General features: G+C 44.5%; 1 protein-coding gene across 2 annotated transcripts in view; it reads right to left on the minus strand.

Moving 5' to 3' along the window:
• Positions 1-27,343, minus strand: part of LOC308130274 (plexin-A1-like) — a 137,869-nt gene that overhangs the window by 86,742 nt on the left and 23,784 nt on the right. For both annotated transcript variants that reach the window (XM_080496522.1, XM_080496521.1), the window contains exon 6: positions 9,376-9,576. In XM_080496522.1, coding sequence (XP_080352648.1) covers positions 9,376-9,576 — 201 coding nt within the window. The remainder of the gene's footprint in view (positions 1-9,375; positions 9,577-27,343) is intronic.

Genomic DNA, 27,343 nt, shown 5'->3' on the forward strand with positions numbered 1-27,343 from the left:
ATTCTAGGACCAGTATTACTCAATCAGAGCCGAAACAAACATATCATTGTCCATAACTATGGATATTATTCACAACTATGCATTTTGTTATTTACCTATGACCTCAGTAGCACAGACCAGTTGAGGATGTAAGACAAAAAATAAATACAATTACAAATTGTATGACTTGTAAAATAAGATATATGTCATTGATCGCTTTGCTTTTGATTAGTCAGGAAAACCTTGAAACTTTTACTATATTAAAAGCATCTAAAAAGAATTGCTTTGTTTATAAGATAATGTTTTTGGTGAAAACTCTTTGTTTCTGTGTTTTCATGAACATGTTCACCAAAAACATGTTCTGGTTGGCAATAGTAAATTATAATGGACAGTGTTTGGAGCTGACACACAGTACGGGTGAAGCTCAGGTCATGGATCTGCTTCAGCCCACAAGATAAGATAACGAGCTGAATGAAAACACCAAAAACAGGAGGACAAATAGAAAAAGGAGACATTGTACGCCACCACAGAAGAAGGAATGTGGGAAGTTTGAGGCGATGTGATCAACAGAAAGTGATGAAACCACAGGATTCTCTGAGGTCAGCTGCTCCACAGAAGAGAGATTCAAGCATCGCCACAAAGGGAGGGCCCACGGAAGTGAATCCCCTCCCACTGGTTCGGCGTGACCCGGATCCATCACACATGAGGCTGGCTATTGACTTTATTAGCGTCACCATCGCGTCCCACCGGCTAACGGCGTGCGTATGGGAGTCCTGCCTAACCGCAGACGTACATATGCCCACGCTCACTGTGGCGTGGCCCCCATTAAACTTTAAGGGCTTGGACGTGTCCGCCGTCACCAAAACACAGGGTGAGCTTGTTCCCCTGTCAGTGCCTGCCCACCCCGCTGCCCGCCGCATCATGCTTTATTCATACTGTCACATGGTTTAAAGTGCTGACACAAACCACACGCTGACACCGTGCCGCCCGGTCACACCGAGCGCCACTCGCCGTCTCAGTCGCTTCCTGAGGAGGCTGATTTAACGCTGGACAACAAGGAATGAACTTTGAAGAGAAAAGGCAGTGGGAGAGGGTTTTCAGTGGAACCCCATGTGGCCCTTTGTGTGTTGGGCTTATTGCTCTAGTTGTGTTATCATGATCTTGTCTCTCTGCCCCTTGACAGTCTTGGTCTCGTCTTGGTTTTTGGGTAAGGTACAACACTATGCTCTCGTAAAAGCGTTTGAAAGCACAATATCATACCACAATATCTTCAGGTTTGTTCAATCCTTTGTCTTGCTACCAAAAGTCAATGTACTGTTCATTAAAATCTGAAACGAGCTCCCATTCCTGAGCAGTCAAGTCCTCTGAGGTCAAATCAGTTGAATTTGATCGCTGAATGTCAGCCTAAGGCTGCAAACTTCGACGGCTTCAAAGACGAACAGAAGGAGCATGGTAACTAATGAGACTATAGTTCCTCGATAATAGAAAATGCCTGATCAAAAGCCTCCACTTCATTGTTGTTTTGACTCTCGGGTTGAAAGCAACCTCACCTTAATCATGTTTCCTTTCCCAAACCATTCGCTTAATGAGGAAAGATTGTTGTCTTTTGTGTTCGTGATCATCAAATGTTCCTCATTTCCTGCATTTCATTGTGTGTTTGTGTCTCCGCCAAGCCACACCGGGTTTCATCCTTGGCTTCGGTGTATCAATATCCCCCACTGAAGTGTTTTCTTTTGTTCGACTGGAGATGAAATGTTTGGGGGTTTTTTTTGAGGGGGGGGGATTGCTGGTTAGCCGAACCATTGGCCACAGATTGTAAAGCAGTCTGGTCGGGCTTTTGCACAAAAGAATGTAACACTGACCTCTCATTGTAAAGCAGTCGAACTATATTGAGCTTATTGGCATGGTGGTTCCAGTGTTTCTATTGTTGCTGTTGCTGTAGGTAAAAGGTTCTGCCAACCCCCCCCCCCCCCCCCGTCTACTGAGAGGTCCCTCTGCTGGCCTGCTGTCCTGACTTCCCTCCCCTGAGCGCCTGGAGCTGCTGGAGATGAGTAATCAGACTCATTATGGAAGCCTCTGGCCAGCTCCTTCATGTCACTGCATGTAATTAATCTACCTGAGACAACTCATAGTGTAGAACCCCCCCCTCTCTTCCCCTTCCCCACCCCTGGGGAATAGAGGGTAGGAGAGGATGTGGTCGAGGCAAGGAGAGGTTGAAAAGAAGAGGCTGTGGCTGAAGAAAGTTGCGTCCAGAGGAGAGTTGGAGAGCAGATAACGAGGAAGAGAGAGGGAGCCGTATAATGGACGGCAGGAGAGGAGATTAGCGGGGATCTGAAGAGAGTGAGGACGGAACGAAAGTGGGAAAAGAGGGGAGACGGTGAGGGCTCACATGGAAGGATGGGTGGAGAAGAACAAGGAAGGAATTAAGAGTGTGGGGGGGGGGAGTTGAGGGAGGGAGCAGAAGGAGGAGGAGGAGGAGGAGAGGGAGGAAGGGTGAGGTGACATGGGGAGAAAAAAGAAGAGGGAGGGGAGGAGGTGTAAAAAGTACAAGGTGAGCACAAAGCCGTCCCTGGCCTCATTACAGTAACACAGCAGCCTGGCTCGGGTTCATTCGTTATCTGCTCCCACACTCGTTTATTCTCCCGCTACATGAATCGTCTCCATGGATTGCATGTCTCCGCGGATCGTATGAATAGATAGAGCAGGAGTGTGTGTGTGTGTGTGTGTGAGAGAGAGAGAGAGAGCGATAGAGAGAGGGAGAGCGGGAGGAAGTGAAAACTGCCGATGTTAACAAAACAGAGCAGCTGGCTGGCGGAGGGGTTTGGAGAAGAGGGGGTGTGGGTAAAAAAAAAAGCGAGGCGTGTGTGTGTGTGTATCCATGTTCGGGTCACCCCCGTGTAATTAGTCATGTTGAAGGATACCTGAGAGTGTTAAAAATACACTACGGATACACACACACACACACACACACACACACACACACACACACACACACACACACACACACACACACACACACACACACACACACACACACACACACACACACACACACACACACACACGTAGACCTTGCTATAGTCCCTCTAAATTATGTTTCTTCCGTTCAACTTAAATGAGCTTATTTGAAAAAAGTAACCACTTTATTTAATCCTACCCCTTGGATGATATTCAATAATCAGATTTTATTATCATCCTGATAATATTTTAATGCAACCCCCCCCCCCCCAACTAATTATACTCGAATGTGCAGCTTCTAAAAGTAAAAGCTACGGCAAAAGCACAAAGGTCACATTTATTTATATAAATCCAGCTCAGTTTTACCGCAATGGGGTCGGCTCTCGTCGGCGGAGCAGTATAGAAGATGGATGGGGGGCATGATGGGGTGGTTGCAGGAAACTCAATCGGGATGTCTTCCTAAAGACAAATTAGGAATACCATGTTTTGTTTTTTTATTGTAAATAATGAATTTCACGCTTTCCTAAAGTGCTCCTGCTGGCAGTGATAGAGAGTCTGGTGGGCTGGTTTTGGCCTGCAGGCATTCTGTTTCACACTACTGGTCTATAACCTGAAGTCTGGGCCTCGGGTGTGCACACTCTGCCCATACAAGACACCACATTACTAAAAATAAAATCAGAGACATTCCTCCGGTGGAGATAAAGTGCACTGTGTGAGCTCAGGCCATATAACTGACGCTCACATATCAAAAGACTCCTTAGTAATAGCTGTCTTTAGAAACACTGTGTGGAATTTAAACATCATCTACTTGACTGGATTGCAAAATAAATAAATAAATACTCAACTGTTGTAAATTAAATACACAAAAACACATTTTATGTATCAACTGCATTGTCTTCAGGTATGTTTGACAGTCCAGGATGACAGTCGGCCTCCCAACATTGACCAAGGGAGTCTTCCAGATGTGTGGACGTACAGGGGGAAGTTATTGCGTTCGTGCGTGTGTGTGTGTGTGTGTGTGTCTGTGTGTGTGTGTGTGTGTATGTGTGTGTGGGTGTAATAAATCATGTAAAGCAGGTTGCTGGTTGTTGCTGATGCTACAGTCTCTGTCGGCTCCACATGATTAGGAAGAGGATCATGTGGAGAATCTCCATATGTCTGCTGCACCATGGGCTTCCTATCCCCCGGGGAGGGTGTGTGTGTGTGTGTGTGTGTGTGTGTGTGTGTGTGTGTGTGTGTGTGTGTGTGTGTGTGTGTGTGTGTGTGTGTGTGTGCGTGTGTGTGTGTGCGTGCGTGTTCACGAACAAACCAATAGACATTCCCACAGATTGCATGCATCCCACTCATTCGCCCGTGTGTGTGTGTGTGTGTGTGTGTGTGTGTGTGTGTGTGTTTGTGAGCACAATCCAGGGCACACCGACGCACATCGCGGCGTCCCTGGTGTATTTGAGTATGCAAGTTCAATGTTTCAGTGTTTGGTGAGGGGCTAAATAATGCACAAAGAGACAGTAAGATTGAATGGATGAGTGTACATCTACTGCCGGCTAATTTTCTCTGTGATTTATTACCTTTACAATCCCAGTCGCAGCCAGCTGTGATACATATACACACACCTCCCCGCTGAGAATACTGAACACAATGCTCGTCGGCGTGCCGGTTCTCAATCACCGATGGATCTTCTGTCTGTTGTCGTGCTGTATTAATGTTCCCTAACTCATTTCTTTTCTCTTTTTTTTTCCCCCCCTCCGTGCACTTATTGTAAGAAGTTATGGGGACAAAGTTGCAAGAGAAAGCAAAACATTTGCACCCTCAATATAGGACATCGCCGCCACAGTCGGAAGTTTTTTGAATTCATGCTACAATATAAGAAATGGAGAAGAGATCCAATAACACGAGGTCAACATGTCTTATTGTTGAAATACTTTTAGGGATGAAAATAATTTAACGCTCTCATTCAAAAAATATTTATTTATTTATAAAAAAAAATTAAGACGCTTATTTAGGTAATAAATATTTAACTTTGAATCAGTGGAAACCATTATATCAATGTGTCGCCTCAATACATCGGAACAGGGTTGATAATAACGATATTGAGAACATGATCCCCATAAAAAGCCACCTGTGTAGTTTCAACATGTAGCATTTAAAATGCCAAACTTCAGATAAGGATATATATATTTAAACCCCCTTCAAAATACATATTTAAGTAAAATTTTTGAAAATTATGCCCGTGTACAGAGAGATGGAAATGATGTAGTTAGCATACCAGGCCACCAGGGGGAGCAGTTTTGATGTAATCAAACCATCACAGAGAATGTTTACAGAGTACACTGTAATCATTTTAAATTCCTTCAAACAGTCTTTCTACATGATTTCTTTTTGGTCTACTCAGTAGCAGCCATTTCAGATAAGTTCAGTATCACCCCCCCCCACCCGTTTCCATGGAGACAGAGTCAGAACGTTTTCGGAAAAAAAAACCCACCTTTGAAGCTGTCACATAAACAGACACCTAAATCGTATTGAAAGTCTTCCTTTTACAGTCGTGCTACACGTTTCACTACTTTTCATATTTGTCTCTCACTTTACCAGGTTTGTCCAAGTCAAGCCAGGTCGCATTATCAATTTCCTTGTTTTGTCGCTTCCTCCCGTCCGACTCCTCCACCGCGCCACCGTAAAATGTACGTCTGTAAAAAAAAAAAACGAACCGCTGCACGGCTGAGAAACTCTGTCGCCAATCCCCCGCCGTCCCGGACGTCCTTCCTCCCGCTGCTGTTCCAGTTAATCTCAGCAAGTTTCACTTTTTCACGGATCATGATTCCCTCTCCCTCCCAGCATCACTTCCCCGCACATGCACGTCTTTTATATTCCATATACACCCTCGCTCTCCCTCCATCTGCTTCTCCCTCATTTGTTTGTTTCCCCTCAGTCTGCTTGCTGAGCTTAGTCTTTCCTTCCTCCCCTCTGTCTTTTCTTTATTCTCCCATTCTCTTCCTCCCATCGCGCTCTTTGTGGCGTCGTCATTGTTTGCTCCCTTAATTCCCTCACCTCCTCTTTGGCTCTCTCCTTCTTTGTCTTGTTGTTGTTTTTTTTTTTTTGCTTCTTTCTCTTCCATTTGCCATGCGTGTGTGTGTGTGTGTGTTTGTGCCTGTCAGTCTTCCACACCACAGCAATTCATCATCATTTTATCTACAGCTCCCTTAATTGGATCCTATCACAGTCCCACCTGACGAGCTGGGAGGTGGGAGGTGTGTGTGTGTGTGTGTGTGGAGAGGAGGCAGCTTGCTCACACAACCTTAACACTGCACCAGTGTGTGTGTGCGTGCGTGCGCCCACACACACACACACACACACTTTCACCTCCTCCTTCATCAACAGCTGCAAAGTTGTGTTGAGACCTGTATTTTTGACTATTTTTCCAGACTCCTGCAGAGATAACGTTGAGATTTCAGAAAACATTTGAGCGCACTGAGAAAGGTGTGTTTGAATGTGTGTGTGTGTTGTGTGTGTGTGCTGTGTGTGTGTGTCCTCCAGCATTTGCAGCTCTCAGCAGTAGCAGTGATGTAGTAATGAATGCATTTGAGTGGATCCAACACCAAGGGGAAGCAAACTGCTCGGTGATGTTTCCTGGAGTGAGCGCTGGTTTCAGAGGAGTGGGAGGCCTTTCAATACATTTAAGATCCTCAAATAACAAAGAGGAAACTCGAAATGTGCTCTGTGTACTCAATCCCAGTGCCTGAGAAGTTGGGAGGCTGTGTAAAATGTAAATCAAGTAAGATTATGTGCTAAATAAACCCTATGTTTTTTCTTTTTTTTTTTTTTAAAAACGGAACAAAACAACATGAGGAATGGGAATGCAATTCAGTGGTTTCCACCTCAGCAAAGATCATGGGATTTCCCAAAAGTTGGCTACTTTGAAAGAAAAAAAAAACAAAACAAGAAAGCTGCTCATGGCGTTCATTTTTTTTTTAAAGTTTCCTTTTTGATTATCTTTGTGAAACTTGGTTTGTCCACCAGCATTTGGCTTCACTGTCATGTTTTGGTGACCTGAAGATAAGAAATGTTGTCTCTCCGAAAGGCCTCCAAAACTCAGATTGCAAAAAAATGTTGTCAGAAAAAGCTCGTGGTCGGGCGACGCGAGGCCCTACGGCCAAACCTCACCCTGGAAACTAGCACCCGTGTGCTCGAGTTGAAAGGCTTGATCAAGGATTTGCCAGCTGTTTTCATTTATATTACAAACAGTGTCTCGACTTTTCTGAAAAAAAAAAAAAGAAGGAGGCTCGTACGTGACACTTTCTGGCAGGCGTCAGTGTCAAGACGTTGATCGAGGTGGAAACTTATGTCTGCGCCTCCCCCTGCCTAAAGGTGCGGCGTTTTCATTCAAATTCAGGAGGGAGAGCCTAATTTGGATTTAGAAAAATGACTCACGCTTGTGACTTTGACCAAGTTATTCAAATATTCAAATTGATGTTCGGCAATTACTATTTTCTCGGCTCCTTCTCCATTCAACGGGCTTTCAAGTAGTCAGGTCACCGAGGACAGATCTGCCAAAAAGCAGTAATAACAACCCCCGAAAAAGTCAAATCTGAAAGAACTCGGGGTTGTGTGAAGCAATTACGGAGACACGGGCGCACTAAATATGCGCAAATTGCCTTTCTGAGTAGCACAAAGGAACTGTAGGAGCCATCACGGTGATCTGGGAAATCAACTTCAATAACTACCGCGACCACTTTTTAGCGTCACCGTCCAGCATCGGAGGTGGAAGGACTTTGACGATCACAACGCCTCGCTCAATCCTCCCCTTCGCCGGGGAGAAAGCGGGCGACGCGAGCGACGCCTTTCCAGCCCGGCGACGACGCGGGAGTCGGCTCGAATGACCCGCGACTGCTGAGAGGCGTCAGACGGGCCGGGAGGAAGAAAAGGAGCTGGGTACCTGCGACAGCTCGACATTGTAGCGGCGGCGGCCTGAGTGAGCGAGCGTCGCGGCGCCTGTCTCGCATGTTAATCACGGTGTCTCGTTAAGTTAAGTCATAATTGCCGTCGTTAAAACGCCCGCCTTCGGCCGTCTGCCCCCGATCGGAGCTCGGGAAATGAACATTGGGGAAATGGCCGCTGCCTATTAGCGGTGACAGTTAGAGTGAAGGTGAGGAGGCGGGGTGAAGCAGCGGGAAAGAGGAGAGAGCGGCTTTAACGGGACGGAACTGACGTGGCAAAGCCTTGAAACAAATGCATTTGACCATTGAGGCTCATGGTGACTCTCTTTGTGTCGTAAAGTCTCATCATGGGCAGGAAAGTTGTATTCTTATTTACAGTATTTACAGTATTGGCAGTAGAACTTGTCAACACCAAAGACAACAATAAGAACCTGAAATGTACAGCATCTAATGAATATTGTTTAAAACGAGAGACTCGATTTGAGCAATGATCTGATTAGTTTGGTGAATTCGCATTGAAAAGTTGTGTTTAAAATTGCTTTGCTTCTCAAGTCAAATTGATGGTGGTTGATGAATGAATGAATCAATAAATAGACAACAGAATCATGTATGTTCGTTCACTTTTCTTATGCCAGCAGGTGTTAAATGTGACCGTGACCTTAATGTTGGCTGAGGAATCGGTACAAGTGGCGACACGACTTTCTTTCCACCGAGCCCAAAAACATAAAGTAATGCTGAGCGGCATGCATCAACGTCAACTTAAAACTAACCACACTCTTAGCATAACCGAACGTACGTCAAAGTTTCCCTTCACGCAATCCAATATCCAATAACTTCCCACCAGCAGCGCTTCAGGAGCTGCTGTTAATTATCTGTGACTTGTCACTTATGATCTGCTTAATAAATCAAGTAGAGATGCACTGATACCATGTGTGAGCACTAAACTCCAATCCACCAACACCCCGTACTGGTATCGGTGGATCCCTACAATAAAGTGAAATACCTGCAATCAAAATGAGTAGTTTTGCGTCTAAAGGAAGAGTTACTCTGTAAAGTAGACTGTCTGGTTTGCATATCCTCGTCTTTAGATAAAAATAGCCTGGCCATGCATTCCCTGTGGGAATAGAAGTATTAGTAAGTGCTGCACAGAACTGCCCCTGGTCTAAATTAGGGGCGAACTGAACATTTGATTCAACTTTCGCTGGTGTCGACGACGGAAACAACAGATTGCCCCATTGACACGAGCCCATTGTTTACGCTCCTCCGTCACGATAACAGAATCTGTTGGTGGTCGGATGTCAGGTGAAGTCAAGCTGCTGGAATGTGGAATCGGGTGTGGTGGTATCACAGTACTTTTATTCAATATTGACCAAGATGTTTACTTGTGGTCTCAGTATATGACCTTGACTGGCAGATTGTATCAATTCTGCAAGGTTTGATTATTCCACAATCTGGTCTTTAACGTGTGTGTGTATTATGTGTGTGTGTGTGTGTGTAGTGCTCTTACCGTGGTCTTCTGACACTGGATGCTGGAGCTGTTGAACCTCAGAGCCGGGACGCTGTGCGTGCTGCCCTGGATGTGAAAGATGCACTCGTAGTTCCTCTGTCCGGACTGAGGCTGCGGGAGGTTCTGGGCCAGCAGGGTGATGGGCCTCATGACCCCGGCGGGTATATAAATCTGAGTGGAGGGCAGGATCTGAGGACACTCCTGCAGATGAGAGAGAAAAAAATAAAAAAAAATCAGTCATTTTACTCAATCACGTCTCGGTATTTTCAATCGAGTGTCGCGAAATCTTTTTCGGATGTGAAGACAGAATGTCCTGGACACGCTGCCCGAGTGATGAAGTAACAAGACATAAATAACAGTTTCCTCCTCTTCCAGGGAATAAAAAAAAAAGAAAGAAAAAAGAAAATTGAGAGCGGACAAAGTGCTGCGGGGATGCTGTTTTTCTTTGTATGCCAAGCAGAAAGAAAGAAGATGCCAGAAGTTGGCATCACCTTGGTTTTCTCCAAAGAAAGCCTTTTTTTTTTTTTTTTCTATTGGTGTTTGATGTGTTGAAGAGAACAATTCATGTGACACACAAAAAGTTTATGACAGTCGCTTTTTGTTAACAAGATAATCTTACAGACTGAACATCGGCTTCATGATTTATAACCTGATTGGAAAGAGAACTCAGGTACAAGTAGAGAGACAGTATCTAAGTTCTTAAAAGACTTTCAGTTAACAGTTGCATCGATACGCGGCAAACCATTAGCTGCTGGTTAGCAGAACTTCCTGTCTGTCTGATTTCTTCTTCTACTGAAATAAATGGTAGTTCCTCCATGTTAGCTCTGTAATCTAAATGCGAAAACCTTTCAAGGCAATTTTTTTCCTTCTTCAAGTTAACCGAAATGCAGTACTGTTCTCCAAAACACAGAGAATACCAAATCCAGAACTGTGATTCATGTCAGTATTGGTCTTTACGTGACCCTGGAGATGATATACATGGCTGAATTGACAACTGGTGGACTTATGCAGAGAGGTAGTAAAAGCCGTGGTTGATCATTGGCAGTGTTGAGAAAATGATTACACATGATTCATAGTCCATATTCTCCTGGGATAATAGTTCTGAGAGTCACCAGGAACAACAATCTAACTTCACCGTCTGTCCATACGGATGTTTGTGTACTCACTTTTTGTTCTCTGCAAACAACAACAGCACCCACTAGTACATGAAAACGACATAATTGTCAGCGTTTTTGCCATTTCGGTGTAAACAGACATCGTTTTCAAAACGTTTTCCAAACTTTCCTGAAACAAAAACGCAAAAACGATACGTTTCCACTTGAAACGTCCCGTTTGGTTTGTCTTTGCGGACATGAACCTCCAGCGGCTTCCCGCTACACCTGGACGCCCAGCGATCAAACCCAAGACGTAACCCAAAGACTCTGAAACTATAAGTGGACTTATTTTATGTCTATACCTGAAAACTGGCCTTGGAATAATCTACAACTCTAATGTATTCATTTAAGGAATGATTCCTGCAACACTTTATGGGATTCTTGGTCATTTGTCCATCTCCATGTCCTGATGTGTGTGATAAGAATCATTTCCGTTGCACGTCTGAAACCCATCAGGCTAAAAACCTCGTTACAAAATGATCAACGCCCTGAAGGATCAGCTCGTCTCCCCTTCCTTCTGTACAACTGAATATTGAATGTGGCAGTCTCAAAGAGTGCATGCCATTTTGGAATCAGCCCTTTCTCCATATTAATGAGCTTTTTATGGATATTAGGCATGTTTTTTTTTTTTTTTTGTTAAACCTTAAAAAAAAAAAAAAAAACCCACCAAAGGATGTTGTAATTCTTCCTGCATGGACAAAATTGAGAGCCTGAGGCAGTGTCTCTTAGGCTGGAGCAATTTTACAGTACAGGGTGGTAAGAATTAGTGTCGTCCGTGTTCCCTCACGGATTAGAGAGGAGGGGGGGGGGGGGGGGGGGGGACGACCGAGGGGGTCAGTGCTTCCACTGGACGCCGTCTCGCCTGCCTTTCAATCGATAAAAACCTGGCTAGCGCGGTAGCTTGGTGCCATATTAATGGGCCCCAAAGAGTTTTCTACCTTCAGTAAATATGAGGACAATATGTGGCAGATGTCGCTCCAGATTAATGTCACGATTGCTTCTCTTTTTATTTCACAAGCTTCTTTTTTTCCTTTTTTTTCCCTCTATGTCTCAGTGATAATATACAAACGGCTTCGACAAGCATCTTCCTGCAGCTGATTGATAAAGTAAAGAATGCAACTTCTGAGGCAAGAAGAAACCTTCAGCCGAACGTAACGAAACGTACTCTCTCAAGTAACTAAGCAGTTATTTTCAGTTACTCCTAAAATAAAGTAAAATCTCTCGTCTTTTTTTTACAGACAAAACTGTAATGCTGTAACTTGTACACCACTGCTACGCTGGATTGTTGGGCTTTATTCACATAAAAAGCACATTAAGTGCCTCATTCCAGAACAAAGAAAGGGGGGACAAAAAAAAATTGCAATTGTTTTCCTGGGAATGCTTGATTTAAGTGCCGTCCTCATTCAATGCTATAGTGGTGATTTACCCAATCATATGTAGCTTGTTTAAATGCCTCTCGTGGAAAAGTCTGAATAATAGTCAAATCATTGTCGGCGGTTTAAGTGGGAAAACGTGCATTTGCAATATCATCAGACGTGTAATTACCACTGAACCGGTCCCATCCACCAACATGTTTGGTATTCATCCGAAGATGCAGGCAAACAATCGCGAGAGCCATACAAATACTTAGCTGGAGTTGTGAAATTAAATCACATTCCACTTAAAGCGCCATCAGGCAAACTATAATTTTCCTATTAGGACAGGAAGTGCGGCAGCTCGCAGCGATGAATCAGTGGGAGCTTCGCAATGTTTCATTGGGGTGGAGGGGGGGGGGTGTTGAATAGCTAAAGTTGAGCCAAACTAGCAGCTTCGCACTTAACGGGCTCGTCTCGATACGGGCCCGCCTCTGTGCCGAGGCGGCGCCTAATGGAACGCCAGTAATGACTTGAAGATTGGCCTGGGAACGGCAGCGAGGAAGCGGGTGGGTGGGGGTGGGGGTGGAGGGAGGGTGGGGTGGGGTGGGGTGGGCCGAGACACTCTTCTGATCCGTGCACAGTAACGCAGCACACTGCCGTAGCCAGAGGTGACGACTGTACCGGCACCGTCTGGGAGAACGCCGGGTAAAACGGCACAGAGGGGAACATTTGGAACTCATGTCAAGGTCAGAAGAATCACTTTGATCTACTCTTCAGTGAATGGGCGGCTCACGTTTTAAAAAAGGCATTTCTCAAAGACGGTAGACAATGGGAACTTTTCTTTTTTTTTTTTAACTCCTTAGCATGTAGCATGTAGCACAGCTGGAGCGAGATCCAGTGACCAAGTATCTTTAGCGTCCCTTGTTGCAGCTAAAAACAGCCGATATTAGAAAATCTGTAGTCGTTCCGGCGAACGGCGTTTAACCGGAATTCAGTTAATCAAAGATAACGAAGTGTCGTACCTTTTGTGAGTCTTATTTTAACATCTCATGTTACGAGCAGCAAGGACGGATGCTAAATGAAGTCTGTCGCCAATTAACAGGGAAGCCACTTATTCTGAAACCGTCTTTTGACAAAACTGTTTACAATCTTTCTCACATTTCTCATTCTCTTGATTTCACTCATGCTCTCTTGTGTACCTACGGGCCACGTTACCAACGCGTGACGTCATGTAGTACGTGTCGGGGATCTTTTTCCAAGTACGAGTACAAATACTCCTTGCAGTATCAGACCGATCCCCGACACTGGTTTTGGTGTCGGTCTTATTTACATGATTGTTTGTTACAAACTTAATGTCACTTTTTTTGTCATTACTAAGAGTAACCAAACAATGACTCAGAAAAAAACAACTGGAATTTCAGCATAAAGCCAATTTTAATCATACTTTCTGCTGCAAAATACAGTCAAATGTCTCAAAAACGTCTCCTGTCGCTGTAGCATCCTGCATGTTTTTACAAACTCACCCTGAACTCACCCCAAGCGGGCTATAATGCTCGCTTGGGGCCTTATGTTTGACACCCTTGCCTCATACAGTAACACATCTTGGTCCAGTCACATGAAAGCTTCGCCTCGTCGGGAATACCGTCAACAAAACGGTCCTTAAACATATTCATAGATCTTAGACCCAAATGTCACTCGGTTTCAACATTAGAAGCAACAATTAGACACCCGCCCTTGTAGTGTGTGGTATTTACACACACACACACACACACACACACACACACACACACACACACACACACACACACACACACACACACACACACACACACACACACACACACACACACACACACACACACACACACACACACACACACACACACACACACAAGTTGACACCACTCCGCATCTGTGCCTCTCCGCTCCCCGTTGCTTCAGCAGCACGCGCTATCCTCAGGTCTGTTTCTCCTAACTGGTACATCACAGTCGGAATAAAAAGCGCAGCGCGACACTCTGCTGAGAAACATGATAACACACACACACACACACACACAAACACACATGTACGCCTCGGCACACATACAAAAGCACCCCCCACCTCGGGTCGACATTTATAGTACAAAGACACCAATTGCGCAAACACATAAAGAGGAGGGGGAAAGGAAAGGAACACACACACACACACACACACACACACACACACACACACACACACACACACACACACACACACACACACACACACACACACACACACACACACACTGAACACACACACTGAACAAAGGATTGGGGAGCAGAGAATTGTGGGAGCTGTTTCATTAGCAGTGGTGACAGGTGTCAGAGCTGAGTCTGCATCAGATAGCGGAGCAGTTCTCCACAATGAGACGCAACAATCTCTCTACCTGGGGGATTTCTCTGATCCCTCTCTTACTCTGCCCTCCCCTTTCTTCACGTCGCCAACACCGGATCTCTACATTCTTAGCATCGTCTCTCTCTCCCTTGTAGTGGTGTGGATTACAACCCTTCGATGTTGTTTTTGCTTGGATACACTTGTAAAGCAAACAAAAAGAAAAGCTTGGTTCAGCTTTTCGGTGAGTAATGACTCATTAAATTAGCAGTCACACTGCCTGAGAGCAAAATGTCTCTTATTTAAACGACAATATGTGTAATATTTACAAGCAGTTCCATCTGAGATAGAGCTTCTTGAAAGAGCAGCTCGGCCCGCTCGCACAAATGATCTTTAGGAGTTTGATTTATTGATTATATTTGAAACCTGGTTCAGTTAACGTCACCGTCATATTAACACGTTGTCGCCACGTGGAAGTGAAACGCAAATATTTCATTGTTTGCAGCTCCTGGGGTGGAACGTTTTGAAAATGCTCCGTCTCCGTGGAAACAGGTGACAGCACAACTTTTTGACAACGCTTCGACTCTGTTTCCATGGAAACGGGGGGGGGGAATAATCCAATTTTTGTGAAGCTCTGCTGTTGCAGATGTGCACCACAGCCACACACTGTAAGACTGAAAATCCTATTTTTAGACATGACAGATAATTTGGCTTCTTTTAAAAGTGATTCACTTATTTTCAGTCATTTCTATAATTTCAAATCTCGATTTAGAAATCTTTTTTTTCCAAAATTTCCTATCAAATAAAATTACAGACAGATCATTTCATGTATTTTATGTAATTTTCTTCTCAAATATAGTGTTATATATGTGTGTGTACACACACACACACACACACACACACACACACACACACACACACACACACACACACACACACACACACACACACACACACACACACACACACACACACACACACACACACACACACACACACACAGTTTTTATGTACTGTAGTAAACAGTGCTTCTGCACATGCTCAGTAGATGGTCAATAACAATAATGGCGGCCTCCAGAGGGGCATGAATCCCAGTCCATATTCTCCTTATGTAATTGAGACGCCCCCGAATAGCATTCCGACTCCGTCCTCTGTCCATACGGATGTCCGTGTACTTGCCATCGTTAATGTTTATAACGTGTTGTCTTCTGCACACACAAGTGTGTGGTTTTCATCACAAAAAAACAAATAGTTTTCCCTGTGAATTTACTGCGGCTGCACACGGACGGCCGCCGACGGAGGAGCTGTGCAGCGATAAACTGCCAGCTAAGAAAGGGTTAGCGAGCTGAAGCGAGACAGGGGAGAGGAGGAGATGAGGAGGCGAGGCAAGGTCTTGGGAGTCATCCACTCGTTTATTAAACTGGTGGATGAGAGTCGGAGAGGTCAAGTTCCCAACAGAGCCAGGCAGGGGTGGAGCTCGGCAACATGGGAGTCATAAACACCGCTCCGATCTCAACTAATTCCCACACGAGTAATACAGACACGGAAACACAGACTATGTTCCATCAAGATAGAACTGCCCAAAATACCAGTAACAAACTGACACACACACACACACACACACACACACACACACACACACACACACACACACACACACACACACACACACACACACACACACACACACACACACACACACACACACACACACACACACACACACACACACACACACACACACACACTAACACACACACACACACACTCCTCCATCTTCCACTCAAGCTAAATCTACCCTCTGGCACTGTGCAGTAAGCTTGTGCTTAGGCCTGTGGAGTGTTTTACAGTAGCCTCGGGGCCACATTCACAGATACTGTGATCAAAGGTGCAAAGGTAAGCCTTCAGAAAAAAAAAATAAAATGAAATAAAAAAAATAAAAAATTAGTCGAAGTTCCTCTTCTATACTGCCAGTGTGAAATCTCTCCCGGGGTGTCTGGCAGCTGCCTCCAGCATCAAGAGGCCTGCACACTGTTCATCTCAAATATCAAAGAAAGCATTATAGCCAAATGTTTACTTTCCTGTCAGCTTGCATACTGATTTGGTTTGCGAAACTAATAATACATGCAAAATTCATGTTTATTTGACTCTGCATACTCAATTAATGAGATTATTTTGGCTATAAGCAGTCGTACCAGGTGGATAATTATACTGTTTACATCCAGCCACACTTAACAACAAATGTGATTCTTTTTTTTAATCTACAGGGTTTAAAAACACTCACACTCCACTTAGTGGGACCCTCCATTTATCTGGAAGAATCACAATGATGCCAAAGATTGCAAAATCAGCACTTCGAGCCACTCCAGTAATGGGGAGCCAAGTATTTCAGTATGAAATTGATCGTCCTTTAATTACCAAAGACTTCAAAGAGAAATATTATGTTACCATTTTTGACTGGTTTCAGATGGCCTGGACCAACAGTTGTAGAATATATTATTGTAATCAATTCAAAAACTATATCTGTAATGACTGCTCTCCAATACTTGCTGTTATGAATATAACTGAGAAGCAGGGAGTGTATGCTGTCTGACTTCTAATCGTTAAATAATAATAATAACAAGGACACGAATGAAAAAAAAAAAAAAAACATTCAGGGCATTGTGACTTGTGAAAAACATAGATAATGCAGCAGCTCCTCAAAAAAGAACCGTAGTAAGATTCAATTACTCCCCCAGGTAACTGCTGCTACCTGAGTTTTCAATTAACAGACTGGATGTGGTGACGCATGAAAGTCTCCATTCATCTATCAAACCTCTACATCTCTTTAATTACCTTCAACACCATTTAAAATACCCGACTTGACCATTACATCTCTTCAGAAACAGCAAAGGGTTACATTTATGTTATCTTAAAACCAAACTCGAGCAATTATTCATTTATTTACTTTCCAGAACATGGACAAAATCACAGAGTTCTGTATGTTTATGAGGAATTAATTCTGTATTCTGGCGGCTGTGAGTGAGTCGACACTCAGGCTTGAACCAGGACCACAGATGCTGAGCGTTGTCGAGAGTTGTCGGTGTTCTCCGGGTTTTGCTTTGAATGAGCGCCTCAACACCGGCTTAATGAAAAATGCAACAGTCTACACACATTTGCTGGATCCTTGGTCATATTTATTTCCCTCAGTGACAGACGAGTGTTCCTACCAATCTGGCTCCCACCTCTCCCAGCCTCCGTCTCCTTCCCTCCTCTCTGATCCTCTCTCCCCTCGCCGGCTGCTCCCTACCTGCTCTGTGGTTTATTTAACCACCGCCTTGCCTGCGGTCATGAACTCCAGCTGCCTGAGACGCTGCTCTGCTGCGCCTTCCTATCGAGTCTTTCTCTCTTTCCACTCGCTCCTTCCCTTTTGGATCTCTGCTTCCGTCGTCTTCACTCTTCACTGGCTGCTGGGAGAGGGTTTTTTTTTTTTTTTTTCGGGACCGTACGGCAAGCAGGCCATCCAAACAGAGGCCAGCGTGCCACAAAGAAACCGGCCTGGAGATGTTGTGCAGACAAAGGTAGTCTGATTAAAGCAAGTTTAATTAGCCAGGTATGTTGGGGACAGGTCAAAACAAACAAACAAACAAACAAAGAAGTGAGCTTATTTATGCGACGGATGAAAGAAAGACACTAACATGACATTTAACTTATATTTCGCCTCGGAAGTAGTGTATATTTCATTTCACTCTCACCCACTCCGAGATACCGCACCCTCCGGTGATGTCAGAGGCGCGTGGTCCGATTGGCCGCCGGCAGCCACCGATGAGGCCGCCTCGCCGACAACCTCTGAGTATGATGGATGAGGGCGTCTGCGTGTGTTTGTCTATGTGTGCGCGCGTCAATGGGGAGGGAGGGGGGGTCAACACAGTGTAGAGGGTCCCGATGGATTAGCGTTACAGACCAATGAAGCGTTTCTGAAAGGAGGGGGCGAGACCCCATCGACCAAGTCTCTCTCTCTCTCTTTTCTCTCACAATAAAGGAAGAAAAAAAAGAAAAAAGACCTGATATGATGACCACATCTCCCAGGAGAGACGGTGGAAGAGTCATGTGTTAAGCAATGTCTCACTCCTCAATGGTAATACAGTTAGCGCCCTTAGAGAATAAGCTTTACACAAAGTAACACACCCGCGCGCCAGATGTGCACCGGCTCATGGGAGAAATCCCAACAGACTTCTCCATTCAATCTGCAGACAGACGTGATTTAAGCCACAGTAGATGTAGATTTCCTCAAATATGTTCTCCCACTCAAATACCGCCTCCCTCTCCATTGTCTGCGTCTCTGGCACTTCATTAACTACTTTTATTTTATCTGACTTTTACGGGCTCGCAGCAAATAAGAACGAGTCAAAATGGAGAGATGGGGAGAAAGAAAAAATAAAGCTTTATCGATGCATACATCGCCGCATCCCGCTCTTTCTTGATGTGCTTGGGGAGTGCGCCGCGCGATGAGACGCCCTCCCGAGAGGATGCCAATGTACTGAACGCCGTGGATCTTTTTATATAAAAACACAAGCGGGAGAGGTCAACTGAAGGCCAGACGTAAACTGATTTCTATCACTGCTGCAGCCGCGCTGTGGTTCTCTTGTGGGCCATAATGCAAGTGGAATAATAAAATATAACGTGTGCATTGTCGAGGAAATGGGGGCAATCATGAGAACATGGAACACAGTTTCTGCTATTTGAAAAAACAGCTTTTTTTTTTCTTTTTTTAAAGTTCATGGCGTGAAAGTTAAGACACTATTGTTATCGAGTGTAGCCTCCAGCCTGTCTTCACCATGGCTGTTAATATGTTATGCTTTTTACTAACTGAACCAACGTACTTTATTAATCCCGTTGGGAAATTCCTTTTAGCACATTAACCCATTTTATTTGTCGGATGTGGTGGCAGACACGTGACGGCGCTCTCGGGGGAGCTGATGGGGGGGGGGGTCAAGGGTCTTGCTCGAGGATCCACAGTGGTGACCGGTCCACTGTGGAATTCAAACCCGTGAACGTCTGTTCCCAAAGCAACTCATCTCGCTTCTAGGAAATCACTGCCCACCATTTGAATGGTCGGGATCGCAAATATCTGAATCCAAAATATCAGCACCTATGGTCGTTCTAGTCCAGCTACTCACTACACCACCTGGTGGTACAAAGTGGCACTGCAGGCACAAAGGAGCTGGAGCTAACCCATCTTACGTTAGTCCATGTCCATGCTTCTGTATTTTTCACATATTTTTAAGAGTGTAAGTCAACAATATTGCTTCTAAAGCTGTGGCACTTTATTGAGGCTTCATTTCTGTATTTTTTTTTCTTCATACTTTCATTTAAGTTCACAATAAAGAAAAAAGGGGAGTCCTCTTCTGCTGCCTTCTGTGGGGCAAAAAAAAACCTCGTCCCTGAAGTCACAAAGTAGAGTATTTAGCTAATGAAGCTTTGAAGTACTGCATAAATCCTGGTAGAATATGTTTCTGTTCTTCCTTAAGGTAGCCCCAGAAGCAGAGGGATGGAGTTAAGTACACTTAGTTTTATTAGATTACTCTACTCTTTCATGCCGACAGTGGAATATTCTGCATGAAAAATTCTTTTTACACATGAAGTAGCCACTCTGGAAATTCTCGTGATAATTCTGTTCATCTGATGAATGTAGATGTAATACTTCCTTTCTTTTAGCTCTGTTTTTTTTTTTTTTTCAGGCCTTCACCAAGTCCTGGGGGAAGTACCAGTCGTTTTAGTAGCTAAATGCTTCAGTATGTCTGCCAAGACGCATCCAAATGTGGCAGTCTGCAGTTTATTGCGAAGAAGATAGTTCACCATGTGTTATTTTATATTGAAACTTCTAACTACGACTGCAGAATATGATGGTCAGGGAGCACCACAAGGTAGTGAGATGAAGCACTTTCATTATGTAAAACTAAAATCACTTCTTATGAGAAAAATACTATTTTTTTATTACGAGCAATATTTCCAAGAAAAGGCGAAAAGACAAATGTCTTTTTATCGCCCCGGTATTGACCTTCTGTTCGCCGCTCCCTGATGTTAGCCATTGTTCCCAGCCAAGAGTGCTCCAGACTTGTCAGTGACACTAAACTGCAATTTCACTTGATTCACAGTTGTTCCGTTTCAGCCTCACAGTTCGAACGTCGGCTCTAAACTCCAGTTTAGGTCAAATCTATAGTGTTGAATGTGAGTGTTGGAAAACAGGGCCGAGGCTGTTCTTTAACTCACGAACTTAAACGGTGTTACCTTCCACATCTGTAGAATTTTGAAAAGTGATGAGCCTAAATGCTTTTTGTTGCTAAATTATAGCAATATGTGACTTAGAAGAAGCATTTTTATTCTAGTAGAAGTTATAGAGCTTGTAGTAGAAAAAAGGACTTAAGGTACAGATGAGAGATCGCGACATGAAGTCACCTTTAATTGAGGGAGCTAAAAAATGGTTTCGCTCAATAAAATCCAAGGGGGGGGGGACTGGTTAGAATCAACAGATGGATTCAGAATACTGGCAAAAGCAACAGTTTAATAAAAGTAATATCTAAATAAAAATAAACAATTAACAATGCATTTAAAAACAATCCGTTCAGTTTCAATTCTGGCCATTTTCTTGTAGGAATCATGAAGTCTCAGACAGATTTGGACCATTGTTAACGTCCAGACAAAGATTCAAGCGACAGAAAAGACAGCGTGTCTCCTGGGAAAAGCCCTCCACTCCACCGACTGTACAGAGCTCTTCATCACATGTCTCCATTAGAAAAGTGGGGCCCTGCCTGCTATCGCTGATGACCGGCCGCGATAGTGTGTATCTGCTTGCTATCAGGTCGGGATGGTCAAAGAGGAGGATGTAGACGATAAGCATCAGTCGGTGGATCGATAGGAGCCTCGAAAGATACACACTCCATTTATGCGAGTGTGTGTGTGTGTGTGGGGGGGGGGGGGGGGGTGGGGGGGGGTATTTCTGAGGGTGACACAGTGGATACATGGCAGATAACAAGAAACTATTTAGGATGGCCTCACTAAGCAGAGTCCCATGTTGCGATCTCTCTCTCTCTCTCTCTCTCTCTCTCTCTCTCTCTCTCTCCCCCCCTCTCTCTCCCCCCCCTCTCTACCCCCCCTCTCTCTCTCTCTCTCTCTCTCGCTCACTCTCTCTCTCTCTCTCTCTCTCTCTCTCTCCATCTTCCAGCCCGCAGGATCAAAATTTGAATCTTGTGAGTGGAAAATGACAAAGAGCTCCTGGGGAACCAACCAAAAACAGACTCTCAGCCCATTTTAGACCATGACCCAGTGAATAATAAGCGATTTCTGTGACCCAACTAAGTGTCATCCAACCTTTCAATGTCAGTGGAAAAAGCCCAATGATAAACGCAGCCTTCCTTCTGATCTCGTACGTTTCCCCGTCATTAATCTCGGGACACGAGGAAGAAAATAATCTTAAACAATGCACAACCACCCGAACTCCACATCAAAAGGATGCCACCGTATCTGGCATGCAAATTCACCAGGGCCAGGAAACTTTTGAAAGCAATCGCTCCTCTTTGCGAGAGACCCCGTTTTCATCTTTTATTCGAGATCCCTGACTCATCTCCTGCGCTCCGTTTCGACGAGAAAACTTTTTCATCTGTTTTGCTCAAATGAAGCGAGTTCCTCAGCCGTAGTCTCAGGTGGAAGGAGGGCAGGCACCCCCATCCCACCAGAGTCGGAGCTCTTCTTGTTCAATGAAAAGCACTTTGAACCGCGCTGGAAGCCTTTTGGAGTGTCCACCCACTCCTCGCAGCCCTGTTGGGGGATTTGCAGCGGAGACGACAGAAGCGGTAAAAACGAAGACAGAGGATTCTCTTATAAAGTGAAATATTTAAAGTTGAGTAAATATATGTACATAAGCAAGACCTCAGCTTCATTACGGCTCAATCAGTGTGGGATTTCTTCATTTTACTTGCATGAGAGACTTCAGAGAGTGATTTTTTTCCCCTCTCTCCATTCTACCAATACGAAGTGCCAAAAGAACAAAGCCGATGGTTCTGTGACACACCGTGACTGAAAGTGTTAGACAAGCATCCAGGCTGTTAGCACTTATTTTTTCAATTGAAGGAAGCTTCTAATCTTACATGTAACATAGAATAAAATCTGCATCGATCTGCATGTTGAACGACTTGGGCGTTTGCAGTCTTGGGTGCGATTATCTATTTAAGTCCAAGATTGTCCCCAGTGGTTTTTATTTTCTGCAAATTTCTTTTGCAGATATTTTTTTTCAAAAGTATTCCTCAAAAACCTTTGAAGATTTTTGAGGAAATCTGTTAAATGAGTCATATTATCCAGCTTTGCAAAACTTTCACAAGGTCTCGTTGGTCCAAGCGCATTCTATATGAGCTTTGTTGGCCCAAATCCAGCTTTTGATTGATTTCCAGACATTAGAATATTGGATCATAGGAGCTGCATTCAGAATCTGCTGTGTCTATGTGAGCTGGACTGGCTCCGCCCACACATGCCCATCTATGGGAAGAGGAGGAAGTACTTCTTTTTATGGTGCCATGTGCCAGAGCAGAGCTGCCTGATTGTGGGAGGAGTCAAAGGGTCTACTTTGATTGTGATTGGCTAAACCCCCGATTACACTATATAGGGTTTGATTTCTGATTGGCTGGTTGGAGCAACACACTTTTTAAAAACTGAAACAAGCCAGGGAGAGGGATGACATTTTAATCACTTCTGGGTCACCATTCCAGGTATGGGGACGATTATTACTGTTGCAAAACCATTAGAAAGTGAATTTTGGCTCATATGACTCCTTTAAATGTGAAAACCAATTCAACCCAAGTGATAAAAAGAAATCAAAATGGAGGACTTACTGTACAATACGCTACAAGCGCTGTGGCGCACTTTGAACAAACACGGACGCATCCCACTTAAAGGTTGTTCGAAAATATTGCCAAATCACGCCGGTTAGCGCGGCACAATGGACTGAGGAGAACTTATACCCTTGTTAATTTGCTCTCCTTCTCCTCCTCAGTGCACCATTCAACAGTTTGATGGCCATTAAATTTACCCAGTGAGACAGCGAGCGCCATCAAAACTCTTTCAAAACCAATTTCCCACATGTGATTACTTGTGTGCCTTCAGAGCCGCATTGCAGTGAGCTTCATTAAGCCTTTTGGCATGAGGGAGACGTAAGGTCAGACAAGAAAAACAACACAGGAAGGCACAGTTTGGACCGCCAGACGCAAAACATGTGGCTTTCACTTGATATTTCTGCTCCATTAGTCCCAGTTCATCGCAAAAAAACCAAACAAAAAACCAAACAAATCTGCCCCGCTGTGCGTGTGTCAGCGAGAAACAAACAGAAAGCATTAAACAATGATATTGGTTTAAAAAAAAGTAAATAAAAAAATCCTTGTCTGGGACTTAATCAACTGTGGCATTTGAATTTTTTCCTATTTGTTATGCAGGCAAACACAAGTTCTCTAATGTACACTTATGACACAATTAAGTGACTTTCAGCAGCCCGACTTCTGGGAAGGGTTAAAGTAGGACAGATAGCAGGAGCTAAATGACAAGGAATTATTGAGTAGATGCTAAAGAGACATGCAGTGAGTCACGGGGCCACGTCACCACTCCCTGCTATCCTTTCATCTCCTGACTGGTTGCAGATCTGAAGCATCATTCCGGTCCTTCTGTTTATGCTAGTCCTTATAAGTCTTAAATTTGTCACTTTTGAATCTTTTTGGATGGTGCAATTTCAAGTGATTTTCTTTTTTTTTGTTCCCTGTCATTTTGTTTCTTTTTATTACATCATAAAAACTCAGAACATGTTCAATCATGTTCAGGCTTCACAAAGGCCTTCAACAACTTGCCGTGTGTCAAGCATGTGAACTTTAAAATCAGCATTATGACACTAAATAGAATTAATAGGTAAAAAAAAAACCATTATGTAAATATGTCCTTAAAATGTGTTTTCTATTACTATTCTACTTATTAGGCATTGTTTACATGACGTTTTCAAGTGAAAACAGAAAACCTTCGTTGTGTTTTGGTGCTCAGACTTTTTGAAAACGGCTCCCAAGTTGCTATTTTTCAAGAATGCTCAAAATCCGTCGTCATGGAAATGGGCGAAAACTCAACGTTCCTGAAGCGCTGCAACTGTGCACGTATATGAGTCTTATATCAATCCAACTTCATCGTCTGTCCAGACGAATGTCGGTCCACTCGCCATTGTTAATGCTTGTGTGTGGTTTCATTACAAAAACGTCCAACAGCGCCAACCGGTGGGCCGACATGAAAACCACGTCGTTCACAGCATTTCTCACACTTCAGTGTAAATGGATATCTTTTTCAAAACAATGCCTTGTAAATGCCAAACTATTCTGAAACAAAAATGTCAAAAGGATGTTTCCACTTGAAAGGTTGTCCTGTAAACAGGGCCTGAGTCTCGCACTGTTTTAAAAAGTGTGACGTCATTTTTAACCAGATTTCTTTCAAGAAAACATCATTTGGCTTGTATTTTACATCCATGTGGTTATTTTACATGCTTGACACCCAAGTAAGTGATTCTAATCTTATTTTTGAGCTTCTTTTTGAAAAGCTGCAGTCACCATTCCGCCAGTTCTCAAAGAAGAACGGTGTTTTATATGATCAAGATTTCAGCAATGGCGCATACAATGCCAGAGTTAGCATGCTGATTGAACGAGAGCAGAAATAAACTATTATCCCGGGTTTCTGTGTTGTGAAAAGACATTCATAAATGTGGCCTCCGGAGAGTTCAGCAAGCTGGCTTCTTCTTACAACTAGGCCACCGCCACACTTCTCCCCTTCTGTATTAGTGTGGACGCTCCACCTTTCGCTTCTCGTCTCATCTGTCGCTCTCCATTAAACACGCCGACGATCAGAGAGGCATCTGGAGATGCATCTTTAAGCTTTAATACACTTTGAATAATTAACGTGTACGTACACATTCATGGCAGCACACACACACACACACACACACACAGACACACACACATAGTTGAGTCTATCAGTAGCACTGCTCCCGCCAGAAGGACCCAGAGGGAGGAAGGGAAGCTCGGTCGGTGCCAGCGCCGTCTCCAAAGCCTCCGAGCTGGCCAGCTCTGAGGAGTGTACCCGCCCCGAGTTCCAGCAAAGCAGAAACAATGGCGAGACAGCTGTAAGTCTGACACCCGTAGCCGAGAGACGGCGCGGAGCGGCTGCTAATTGACTTGTTGAGGGGACGGGGGAGCGGAGCGGACGAGAGGGAAGAGCCTGGCGGGTGAGGGATCAGAGAGGGGAGGAGGCGGCCGCGGTGGAGGAGGAGGAGGCGCTGCTTTCTTGAGCGTGGGCGCCTGCTCTTCCCGCCTGCGTCGGCGCTTCTCGCCGCAGCGCCGCGACTCCACAGAAACGTACGAGCGTCTGACCGACTCGCTCATCATGGTGATGCATCCCCTAATTAGCAGCACGGAGGCCGGCGATGATCCGCATATCTATATTCGCCTCCTGTACGCCGCGTGCCTAAAACAGCCCGCTAATGATTATCAATGAGGCGAGGCAACGGCACCGCGGCGCCGGGTCCCTCCCCCCCCCCCCCTCCTCCTCCTCCCCGTGCAGCTGCAATGCATCATGGAACCTACTGCGTTTCGCCGGGTGTAAAGAGGTCAGGAAGAGAGAGCACACCAGGGGTGAAAGGGGAGAAACTGAAGGAGCGGTGGGACTGAGATCCATTGTAGAAAAAAAAAAAAAGAAGAGAGAGAAAGACGAGAGGCAGAGAAGATGGTGGAAGCAGTCAGAGCTAGAAAAGGTCAGCGCCTCGATGGTTAACTAAACTCGGTCAGAGCAGCTGATGCAGAACAAGCTCGTAATGAGCCCTTCTTTTGACGGATTCAGACGACTTCACGGAGGCAGCTTCTTAATGAACACATCAGGCCAGAATAAACATCCTCCAGAAGCCACGCTCTTCTCCAGCCCCAACGAATAAATTGGAACAAAATAAACAAAAATAAACAACTGGTCCGATATCAACACCTCAATAACTGCTGACAGCAACAGAACAACCTGACACAGCCTGGGTTTAAAAGTTACACTTTTACTCAGACTTATTATAGATTGCAGACTGCGGGAGTGGAGTTCATGTTGCTTCAAGACTGAAGTACCGAGCCGAAGCTCATCGGGCGCCTCAAACTTTGGGAAAGTGTTTTGTAATACCGAAGGCATTTTTTTAAAATTTTAATCATGTCCTTTTGAGTGTCGCTGTGCTTAACTAAACTAATCATACTTTATCAAACCTCCTGGGGGAATTCCTTTTCTCTGCATTGATCCATTCTGTTTCTGGGACGCGTAGGAAAGCTACATTAAGGCGCTCCGGGGCGCCGATGGAGGTCAAGGGTCTATTTCTATTATTAGTGAAATCCCTTCACAACAATAAAGTCCCCACACAAACACACGAAGGGAATTAATGCAGTTTGACAACTGGCACCTGCAGAGTGTCAGGATATATTAGTCTTCATGTGCACAGTAAATTCTTCAAGATGAAGCACTGGAAGCGAAGATCTCGGGCAACTTGGACACGGATCAAAGTGTGATTGCTCGAGGAATCGGTCAGAGCACGACAGGAAGAGAAACTATCTGGTGGGGTGTTTTGTGTTATTTCCTGCCAAAAGCAGTTCAACCAGTGCACAAACTTGCGATGTGGCGACTGGCAGCCAACGAACTCTACTGTTCATATGGAGCAAAATCCTGTCCGTGTGGGAGGGTCCTGTCGACGAGCTTATGTTAGCACAGCTGCACTGGCTTTGATAGGTCGATGAGGAAATCACACGGCCTGGTTGAATGTAGAAAAATAACAAGCCTGGTCACAGCACCAATAACTAACTAACTAACTACCTAACTAACTAATCGTACGTTATTAATTCCCTTGGGGACATTGCTTTTTCAATGCAAGGCACACTATCCATCCACTACAAGCACTTTAGGGTTCCGTTTCTTGCTCAAGGACACTTCAACGTGTGGTATTAATGGGGAATTGAACCGGCAACATTCTGATTGAGCCTACCAACTATGGGCTAAAGCGGCGGGACTTCCGTTTTCGGTTCGAACCAATCATATTT

This window comes from Blennius ocellaris (assembly GCF_963422515.1).
Source record: "Blennius ocellaris genome assembly, chromosome: 5".
NCBI classification, from domain to species: Eukaryota; Metazoa; Chordata; class Actinopteri; order Blenniiformes; family Blenniidae; genus Blennius; species Blennius ocellaris.